Here is an 11,505-nt window from a genome sequence, read left to right as displayed (position 1 = left end):
GTTCTTCTCAGTATTGATACACTTAAATTATTTTCACTCACCAAAAAAGCGCAAAAGCATTTTCTGGCAGAATTACATCTTCTGGTGTCAGCTCATTTCTTCTGATCCCTCATTCTGATACCTATGTGGGGATAGTAGGAGAGTTTCTAAAATTATTTACCTAGGTTTCTAGGATACATTGGCTAACACTGTACTATGTTGTTATACAAAAGTGTTACTTCACTTTAGATAACACCAAGCACCTCACTTTTACCCTTAAATATGGGATACAGGTTTGTATTACTAATGTTGAAAGGATAGCTGATTCTGCTAGCAACTGTTTAAGGAAACATTTCTTTTCTATGTATTTAGTTTTATTTATTCTTTTAAAGAATGAAAGACACAAAGATCCTCTATTCACTGGGTCAACTCCCAAATGCCCTCATAAAGCCAGAGCTGGCCCAGATACCCAAAAATGAGCTCAGATTTTGAATGATTTGGGCGATTTGAAAAAACAAACAAACAGGTATTTAGAGAGCTCATGCAGAAGCAGTGAATAGTTGCTGTAATTAAAAACTTTAGAAATTCGTAACGTGTTCACGCATTACTAGCAATCAATTCACGCTTAAATAATAATGGGTTTTAATACAAGCAAAAATTTCGATCTCATTCTTTAGTCGTTAAAAAAAACCTTTCCTGTTTTCCCCGATTCAATCTTACTAGAAATATACTCCTTTTAAAAACACAAAATACATCACGAATTCGCGGATAAGCGCAGGGAAATGCTGACACTATTTCCTCCTGAATCTGCAGTGGTCACTCCACAGCTTACTGTATTTGCAAAAACAATTCCTCTCTCGGACAAGTAAAACACAAAAGCAGCGTGACATATAACAACAAAACCACTAACTTCAGCCACGGGCTTGGGGTTTCCGCGCTGCATGCAGCCTTCGCCCCGCCAAACTACCCCGGTGGCAGCATCTCCTCTCCAAGTTTGTTTTCCTCACAGACAGAGCCGCGGAAAACCCAGCTCCTGCTCAAATCCGCGACCGACTTCGCACACGCCATCTCATTGGCTGAGACGCCAGCGAGGGAACGCGTCCCACAGCCAGTAGGAATCGGCGTTCCCGAGGCTGACTCCGATACCGCTTCCTGATTGGTCCCTACGGCAAGCGTGCGGGGCCAAGTGCTGACGTCGACGTCCGGGTCGGGGACCCTGGGGGAAGATGGCGGCGTCCAGGTGCTGGAGGCTGGTGTCCCGCGGCCGGGGGCAGCCGCTGCATACCGCAGCTGAGACGGCTCCACAGAAGCCCGGGTCCGAGGTAGCGCGGTACCCGCCGATCGTGGCTTCCCTGACGGCCGACAGCAAGGCGGCCCGGCAGCGGCGGGTGGAGCGCTGGCAAGCCACAGCGCACGCAGCCGCGACCGTGGACGAGAGGCTGCGCATCCTTACCAAGATGCAGTTCATGAAGTACGTGGTGTACCCGCAGACCTTCGCCCTGAACGCTGACCGCTGGTACCAGGGCTTCACCAAGACCGTGTTCCTGTCGGGGCTGCCGCCGCCGCCCGCCGCGCCCGAGCCTGCGCCCGCGCTGGACGTGGCCGCCCTGCGCTCCGCGGCGCGCCACTGCCTGCTGCAGGAGCGCGTCCACCTGCCGCGCCGGCCGCGGGCCCCGCACGTCCAGCCACGCGACGCCCTGGCCTCGGCCAGCCTGCACCAGCTGGTGTCCACGCTCACGGGCCTGCTCAGCCCGCACAACCCGACCCTGGCCTCCGCCGCCTTCGGTGAGCGTCGGGCCCCTCTGGCCGCCTGTTTGCCCACGCTTCGAGTAGTATTTCACTTTTGTTTGGTTGTTTTCTAGTCCCTCCGTTCTGGCCTGGGGTAGGCCTGGTTTCCTGGTCACGGATCTGCCCTGTCCAGCCACGTTGAAAAAGCGTAGGGGTTGTTGGGACAGTGGGATTTGGTCTGTCCCACGCTGATGCTGCGTGACCTTAGTTTAATGTTTCTTTTTTCAAGATGAAAATGACTACAGTAATACCTGCTCATGCAATTATGAGGGTTAAATGAAGTGTTAACCAAATATCGAACATGGCCTTAGTTTTTATTCTGTGCCAGGTGTTCTGGATTTGTGTGTGTGTGTCAGTGAAGGAATTCTCACCAAAAAAAAAAAAAAAAAAAGCCTGAAGAAGCGAAATGGTGAAAAGTGTCTGGCCTAAAGCCCCATAGGTAGATTGTGGATAAGGATTTAAATTGAGCCAATCTGAAGTCCCCCAGTAAGCAATCGACCAAGTATATTAACTGTTCAGTACAGACATTAAAAAAACTAACGGCTGGCACTTTAAAAAACTGTGCTACACATTTTTCGTCGAAAACTTATGCAGCAGGTATTTTAACATGGAAGTAGTAACTAGATCTCTGCTCACCTGAGCTCGGAGTGAGTGTGGTACTGTCTCAGATGCAGAGGAACTGTGCTGGAGGGAAGCGTCAGGGGCTTGGACTGTTCAGGAGTGGTGGAAAGAATATGTGTTTTACTTTTTTAAGACCCCGGTGCCTGTAAAATGGCCTGATGATAACCATTAGCAACCTTTCAGAGTGTGAAAATTGAACGAACAATTCCTAGGACAGCTCTGATTTGTTTAAACTTCTTGTTTCTGATGAGTGGCATTCCTACAAGTTTGTTTTTTTTTTTTTTTTTTTTTTTTGCATTTTATTAACTGAGACATCTCCCTGGCTCTAGTATTCACCCTAATGATGGCATCTTGATTATGATTAACTTATGAATTGTGTTTGTTATGTGTGTTTAGGTCATTATTGTTGAAATTAAGTAGCCACATAACCCTGACCCTTATCTAGCATCCGAGTAGATTTTAACATGTTTTTAATTAGACACACTCATTCTTGTTGAGCCCTAAGTTAAGGTTCCTCCTCATTCAGATAAACCTAGTTTATTGAAATGATCTAATGAGAACATTTTGACTTTCTTTCGTTAGACTCTAAACGCCCTGTTAACTTTTATTGGTTGCGAGATGAAGAAATTATTTCCAAAGGTCATCGAAAAGGTCATGTGGATGCATTGCGATACCAAATAAATGATACGCCACACAACCAGATTCGAATAACTAAGCAACTCCCAGAGGTAATAAGGATTTATTGTAACTGTGTCTGTTGTTCCACAAAGTAGAAAACGTCGCAGCCAACCTAGGGCACACTCAGTTAAAATGTTTCTCTTCTTTAAATTTTCTTTGACTGCATCTTAGCTGAAAATCTTTTTCACTTTTCAGGGAATATGTTACAAGGATCAAATCATTGTCCTGAAGTTAAGACATCAGTTTTCAGGACCATATAGTTTTTTCTTTGTGTTGATATAAAAACAGTAATTTTAAAATATTTTTAATAGGACGTAGACTGTATTAGCTATTTGTAAATAAAAAGGATCTTTACAATTCAGAATTTCGTCATGTTACTTGTTGCTGTTCTGTCAGAAAATTGTCCATGTATCTGGATGACGGGTGAACACACTCTGTGTAAAAGTGAATGTTTTAAGTGGTGCCAGCCATGTAAGTCTATGTGGAAACTGTTCTGCTCTAGTCTTACGTTATAGAAGCAATTATACACAATATGTAAAAGGCTGTGTTCCAGTAAAACTTTATTTGTAAAAACAAGTGACAGGCCCAGTTTGGCCTTTCATTGAGATGGGTGATAGCATTATGAAATCAAACCACCTTAAGATTTTAAATCTAGTAACAATGCCAGTGAATTACATAGACACTAATATCCCAGTGAATTCACTCTTTCTTTTCTGTTTCTTTAAGTTTGTGCCATTGGACTATTCTGTTCCTGTGGAAATCCCTGTGATGAAATGTAAACCCGACAAACTTCCCTTATTCAAACGACAATATGAAAACAGCATATTTATTGGTAAGTTTTTTTGGCCATGTACTGTGTCATAATGTGTTGAAAGTATCGTTCAGATTTAGAGAATGAACTCTAATTAAGCAGATATGGAGCACCCAATTATTATAAAAACTCAGTTTTTTTTCAATGATTCATAGAAAAATTTTTATTGATAAGCATCTGGGATGACTTTAGCTATTATGACTAAATAAATAAAGTATGACGTATGTATATAATGCAATAATAATCAGCCATAAAAAGAATGAAACCCTGTCTTTTGCAACAAAATGGATTCAACTGAAAACCATTATACTTAATTAAATAACCAATATGAAGAAGACAAATATGTTTTCTCTGATATGTGGCAGTTAAAACACACAAAAAAGTGGAGGAATGAAATGGCAACATTGGGATGGGATAGGGTTGTTGAAAAACTCAGTTCTCGATGATTGTGAGTGGTATAGATGGTCCCTGAGAAACGTACTTCATAATTTCAAGGTACTGCAAAGTACATGAAAATTGGAAAGAAAAGATTCTTTCAGCTGACCATTGACATTTTACTTGCTTCTACTGAATTAGGAGTATTTAAGTAAAAGAAATACTTACGAGGCTTTGTTGATTTTTTCTTTTATATACAATAAAACAATCTCAGTTTTTTCAAAGTAGAAATGTTTGGAACCATGCCAGAGATTGTAATGGCATTTTTACTGAAACCGTGAAGGAGTCAACATTATTAAAAGCTGATATGTGCCCTCATAGAGCTGACGTGAGAACTCTGCGAGTTGTGTTTAGGTTTTCCAGAACTGCTTTGTACCAGCCCCTTTCAGTCGTTTAGCATGGGAAGTTACCTGTGAACATGTTCCTGTTGAAAAGACCTTACCACAAAAATCAAGAGTATCCACATTTTATGAAACATCAGCCCTTATTTTCTTTACTTAGAAATGTGAGATAAAAATCATTTTTAAAAAAAGAAAAGACAGGATTGTGTAATATTACATTAAATAATAAAGGAATTTTGAAAATGATGAAGTTACTATGTCTTGAATATAAAAGGGCAGTAAGAAAGCTGATGACTAAAGGGTGCGAATAAAAAAGGTGAAAGATTTAAGTTTTATATCAATTCTTTGTATGATAGTGGCCTTTATAATAAATAACAGAAAAGTGGTGCTAGCCATGAAATTCAGTTTTATCATAATCAAGATTTTTCCATTTATGTGTTTTAAAGTACATAACACATGATGTGTATTTTTAAAAATGGGTTTGAACCAGTACTGAAACATGTTAAACATTTTTATTTTGCTCTGTAGGCACAAAAACAGCAGATCCGTGCTGTTATGGCCACACCCAGTTTCATCTGTTACCTGACAAATTAAACAGAGAAAGGCTTGTGAGGCGCAACTGTGCTGATCAGATAGAAGTTGTTTTTAGAGCCAATGCTATAGCAAGTCTTTTTGCTTGGACTGGGGCACAGGCTATGTATCAAGGTAAGACTAATCTTATTGTACTTTAGAGGTAGTTATGTCATTTTAAGACTTTAATATTTAATCTTGTTTTCTCTGGGTTAAAACATAGGAGCAATCTAAGCAACACTGAGAAAGCTGTTGTGTTGGCAAAACATGCTTGCTCTAAATCCATAATGAAGCATCTTACCTTTGAAATTTGTTAGTTCCTCTTGAGCAAACTTTCGAATTTTGTTTTTAATTTTGCTTCGACCAAATCATGTGGGAAAATAGGTTTTTCTGGTGGTTTTTGCAAGTGTACTGCGTACTAAAGTCAATTAAGTCATCTTTTTGTAGGTGGTAACAGCATTTTTTTTAAAAAAGATTTATTTATTTTTATTGGAAAGGCAGATATACAGAGAGAAGGAGAGACAGAGAAGATCTTCCATCCAGTGATTCACTCCCCATGTGGCTGCAACAGCTGGAGCTGAGCCATCCCGAAGGAATGACTTAACTTAAAACTGTAAACCACCACATCACTTTCTTTAGATTAGGAGATGATCATTTAGTAAGTAATGAATGGTTCTTTTTTACCAAGCTTACACTGGAGACTTTGGAGATCAGTAGTGAGTGAGACAAAGATTATTGTGGAATTTGGAATTTCTATTACAGTAAGAGAATAAGAGATTAACTGTTATATTTCTAGCTGATGGTAATACTCTAGAGGGAATATGCTAAACGGTAAAATTACTTATGGTGATGAGTACAAATTAGGTATTTGTTGGAGTTTATTTACAGAGTCATTCAGGTGAGGTATCTCAAAATGCTTCCGCAGAGATCTGAATGGTAAAGAATTATCTGCATAAATATGAGACAAGACACTCGCAGGCAAACATGGAAGTCTCAGTTGGAAACGTTTCTAAGTGTTTAACAAATAACATGCAGGCTGATGAAGAAGGGGTGGTGAATGATGGATTTTAGCTCCCATTGTGAGATACTTGAATTTTATCCCCAAATCTAAAGTAATATAATATGAATTTGATTAATCCTATATAAACATCCAGGTGAATTTTAATACATTGTTAATCAGTTCACCTTTTTCCTGTATTTTTTTTTTTAAGATTTCTTTATTTTACTTGAAAATCGGAGTGTAGAGGGAGAGAGAAAGAATTATAAATCTTCCATGCAGTGGTTCACTCCCCAGTGGCTGCAATGGCCAGAGCTGAGCTGATCCAGTGCTGGGAGTCACTAGCTTCTTCTGGGTCTCCCATGTGAGTGCAGGGCCCCAAAGCTGTCTTCTGCAACTTTTCTAGGCCATTAGCAGGGAGCTGGATCAGAAGTAGAGTAGCTGAGACTGGAACTGGTGGCCATATGGGTTGAGATGAGCACCAGCCCCATGTGTGTATTTCTAACGTGCCCAACAAATCTTTGTTGGAATTGGAGAAGTGGGAATCATAGTCAGAATCAAAAAAGAAAAAAAAAAGGTGAGAGAGAAATTTATTTTACGATGCGCGTAGGACACCATTCATTCCTACAAATAAAATGCCACTTAACAGAGTTCACTTGTTACTTCCGTTCAGGATATTATAAAATATGCACGGAAAAATAGTTGTTACTTGGTCTAGGCAATTTGGTTTTAAAGTATGAAGGCCTGTCATCCTGAAGCAAAAAGCAACCAGAACATTTGAATAGTAGAGATGTTAAAAGCATCTTTGATCTTTATTACCTAAGACATGTGCAACAAAATGAACACTTAGAAAATAAGTTCTGGAATATGAAGCAGAAAACTGAATTATCGGAAGACATTGTCAGAATCCTTAAGCAGACAGAAAGGTGTGTTTTCACAGATGTGGTGAAGAAAAGAGCCAGAATGGTTGCTGGGTGGTTGTTGATATGGGAAGATCGGCAGTGTGTTTGAAGTCATTGAATAATACTGTAGTTAGTCCCAAAAGTAGAAAAGGTGGGTCTGTAAGATGGAGTTTGCCACCATTCTTAAATGAAATAAAGTTGAAAGCTGTTGAGGTAGAAATTGTTGAAAAGAATGAGTGATGTATTTCAGTGTAGTAGCAAGGAGATACTCTTGGTGCAGGATTGAAACAGAAGGATAGAATGGAGACAGAGGAAACACGTGATCTTCAGGAACTGGCAAGGTAAAGTGCCTGGCTTGTAGGAGGCATTTGTAACCTTCTAATGTGTTTGTGCTGTTTTGGTGTAAGAATGGTGTCAATCATAGCCTGACTTTCTTCCACAGGGTTCTGGAGTGAAGCAGATGTTACTCGACCTTTTGTCTCCCAGGGCGTGATCACAGATGGCAAATATTTTTCCTTTTTCTGCTACCAGTTAAATACTTTGGCACTGACTGCACAAGCTGATCAAAATAACCCTCGTAAAAATATATGCTGGGGAACACAAAGTCAGCCTCTCTATGAAGCAATTGAGGACGGAGATGTGAAGGGTTTTAATGATGAGGTTTTGCTTCAGATAGTTCACTTTCTGTTGAATAGACCAAAAGAAGACAAATCACAACAACTGGAAAATTAAGAAACGACATTTGACTCAGGACTGTGGGATTTTTAATTCTACTGGAGGGACAATAAAAGGAATTTTAATGTTGCTACTTGCGATTGTTGTGTATTAATGCTTTTGCTTTGGACAAATATTTCCTATCTTAAGCTGTGATTAGACCTCTCATTCCATTCAGTTAAGTAACATAGTTGTCTTTTTAAGTAAAACTTCGTGCCTTACAGACAATAGATTTTTACAGATTGTAATACGACGTTTGCATTTATGCAAAAATTATCTGTTAGGCTGCAGAGTGTGGAAACTTTCTCAACACAAGAATTATATAAACCATGAAGTTCGTCCGTACTACAGCAAACCCTCAGATTAATATTGTTTGCAAGCAGAGCTACCTAATCGTTTGTAAATAAAAGTGATTCTTGTAACTTAGTAATTGCTGTAAATTTACCTCAGCAGAATATTTGGTTTATAACCACGCACCTCCCGAGTTGTGGGGCAGTCTGTGAGTGAGGACAGGCAGGCCTTTGATGCAGCAGGCTAAGCCACAGCTTCAGCTGCCCACCTGCATCTCACGGCAGAGGACTTGGGCTTGCGTCTCAGCTCCTCTCTGGGTTCCAGGTCAGTGACGGCTCAAGTGGACTGATCCCGCACCCCATGATGAAAACTCCTATTGATTTCCCAGCTCTTGGACTTAGAATGACCCAGCAGCCACCTTGTACCATTGGGGAGTAAATGTGCAGATGTGGATTAAGTTTTTTTTTTTTTAAGTAAAAATGGATTATTATACTTGCCTTAAAAAACATTCATATGATTAGAATTTACGTATTTTGATTTTTTAACTTGTATGCTTGTAGTAATGAAATTGGCTTATTTAACCAGGAAAGCACTCTTGAATGTATAAGTAAGACTGATCATGCGAAAGTGGAAACTGCATGTGAAAGTAGATAATCGCCAGGTATTTTAGCTAGAATTATCCTTGGAATACAGGAGGGTGCTGCTGCAGATAGCCGCTGATTAACATGATGTGTCTGCCTTCTGCAGTGCCCTAATTTTGGGAAGAAACATTTTTAGAATAAAATACATGGGGTAGATTCTAAAGGAAAAAAAAAAAATCACAATTTTAAAGTGATAAAACATGATGTTTGAAGAAATTTTCATTCATTTTGGAACTGGAAGATCTTTATGTCTTTTGCTGTTTGTGGTCTGGGGTGCGTGGTCTGGTTACCAGTATACGTAGTGGCCATTCATAATGTTTTGTATTTCTAGGAAGTAAGAAAATAAAATCAGCACTTATCTAAAGAGATTAAGAAAAAGTGCCCAAGAAAAATGTGCAGTGGAAGATAAATGTTTTTTAAGACGGTGAATTGGGAGAGCTGAAACAATCAACAGTTAGAGCAGTAACCTGTTTACCCCACCCCCCTCACCAGCAAGATGATCTGAGAAATTTTATCAAAAGGAAATAGAAAATCTTCAGAATTGGTGAAGTGATGGCCCTAAACACAAAAGAGGCTCTAGATGTTTAAAAAGTACAAAGAAACAAATTATTTCGGGCATGAAAATTATGTAAAGAGGGAAAATTTGGGCCAGTTTCATTACAAATTGAGAATGTTTCAACAAAACCTCCCAAGAGAAACCTAGAACAATTAGTTTGTCCAGAAAAGCTTTAAAATTTCCCTGAAAGATACTAATGTTTGGAAAGTGACTCAATTCATTTTATGAACTTAATACCAATTTTAAACGCTAAATTCATATTTCAATATAAATACAGAAGTTGCATGTAAAATACTAGCATGAATTTAAAAGTAATTTAAAAGGCCACTAACAGTGGAATAAATTGGGAGATAACATAATAGAAAACATCAGTTTTTCGAAGGAGAAAAACAGGCTTTTGATAAGATTTTAGTCTTCATTTGAAAAGGAAAGTGAAAAGGCTAAGTCCGAATGGGATGCTTTAATGAACGTCTGCGTTAGTAATATGCATCTGTTGTCTAATGATAAAACATGATACGCCCAGTGAGCATCTGATTTGGCAGCCAGCATTTTTTCCATTTTTGTTTTTTTAAGATTGATTTGTTTGAAAGGCGTGGTTGACAGAATCATCTGCTGGTACACTCCCCAAATGGATACAAGATCTGATCCTGGCAAGTACAGACCAAAACCAGGAGCCTTTCATTCCATCTGGGGCCTCTGTTAGAGCAGCAGACCGCTGCCTTCACAGGCACGTGGAAACAGGGCTGGACCAGAAGCAGAGCGGGGTCTCGGGGTGCGGGCGTTGCAAGCTGCAGAGTCAGACGTGCTGTGCCACCAAGGCAGCCCAGAAGCAGTCAGCTTGGACCTTGTGTTTTATTTGTAGATCCTTCCCTTAGGCCTAAAGTCACAAACGGTGACACTCCACTGTCGAGTGGAGGTGCATTAATGGATTCAAGGAAGTAAAAATATCTCTTTTATAGCTCAACTCTCTTTTGATAAAGCACATGTTCACTTCTGCATAGATTTTCATGTAATTGTACATTTTTTTTGCAAATCTTTTTACAGCTTTTAAAAAGGGTTTTATATAGTTGATGTTGATTGCTTATATATTCATCTTATAAATGGCGAAGTTAGCTGATCGAATCCAAGTTTTTTTTTTTTTTTCAGTTAATTCATATGAAACAGCTTCTCAACCTAAATAACCCTGATTTCCATGTAGCAAAATCCATCTGATGATTTTCTGTCCTTACTTTACCCAGGGAGTCCTATCACGTTTAGCATGGTTGACGACTCCTGCTTTTTGAGTTTATCTGTTTGAAAGACAGGAAGCAAGGGATTCCCATCCTCTGGGTAACTCTCTAATGGCACCAACAGTGCTGAAGCCGGAAGCCAGCAATGCTGTCCTGTTCTCCCACGAGTACCAACGACCTAAGTACCTGAGCAGCCTGTTCTGCTTTTGGGGCACAGTATGAACAAGTGGAACCCAAAGCAGTAACTGGAACTCTGATAGGGGATGCTGGTATCCCCGAAGGCAGCTTACCCAGCTGACCACACTGGCCCTCACCTCTACATTTCTACAGTAGTGTCATTTTTTGCCTTCACTGAAACATACTCCTGGGTTTTCTTACCATTCTTCCATATTCCCCTTTCCTGTTCTTCCTCTAACTATTCTGCAAATGTTGTATGTTTATGGTCTGTTTTTCTTTCCCCATACTCGTCAATGACATTGACAGATTCTATGAACTTAAGTAGATCTGTAAGCACATACAAAATTGGAGTCTGATTTTAATCATATTTCATTTCTGAATTATACACATCAGCTGTGTAACAAAACAGGTCTGGGTGATTAACAATCTGAAGAATTTTTTGCCCTGGCTTTGCAATGTTCTGGATTTACTAGAAGATACATATTTTTAACTTCATAAACTATTTCTTGAATGAATTCCTAAGGGGAACCAATTTCATTATGTAATTGCATTTGAAAAAATCCTTTCAACATAGTGTTTGTTAAAGAAAATTTGATGTAAGAAAGTTCATCGAAGTTGCATGTCCCTTGTACTTTGGTATAATCTCATAGGTGGTACCTGGAAACTGAAAAAAGTTATGACACAAAAGCCTTAGATGCTTTTCCAAACTTATTTTATTAAACTTGAACTAAGATCTGAATATTTGTGTCCCCTGAAAATTCATCTGTTTAAACCC

General features: G+C 39.5%; 1 protein-coding gene across 1 annotated transcript; it reads left to right on the top strand.

The window, feature by feature from the left end:
- Positions 1–1,177: 1,177 nt before the first annotated feature.
- On the top strand, positions 1,178–7,930 carry MRPS30 (mitochondrial ribosomal protein S30). The gene is made up of 5 exons (XM_058680169.1): positions 1,178–1,764; positions 2,971–3,116; positions 3,793–3,898; positions 5,182–5,358; positions 7,565–7,930. Exons 1-5 carry the CDS (start codon positions 1,206–1,208, stop codon positions 7,852–7,854), a joined length of 1,278 nt encoding a protein of 425 aa, XP_058536152.1. The 5' UTR covers positions 1,178–1,205; the 3' UTR covers positions 7,855–7,930.
- The last annotated feature ends 3,575 nt before the right edge of the window (positions 7,931–11,505 follow it).

Source organism: Ochotona princeps, chromosome 23, assembly GCF_030435755.1.
Source record: "Ochotona princeps isolate mOchPri1 chromosome 23, mOchPri1.hap1, whole genome shotgun sequence".
NCBI lineage: Eukaryota > Metazoa > Chordata > Mammalia > Lagomorpha > Ochotonidae > Ochotona > Ochotona princeps.
Note: the sequence above shows the minus strand (reverse complement) of the source record. Positions and strands in the feature narration are given on the sequence as shown.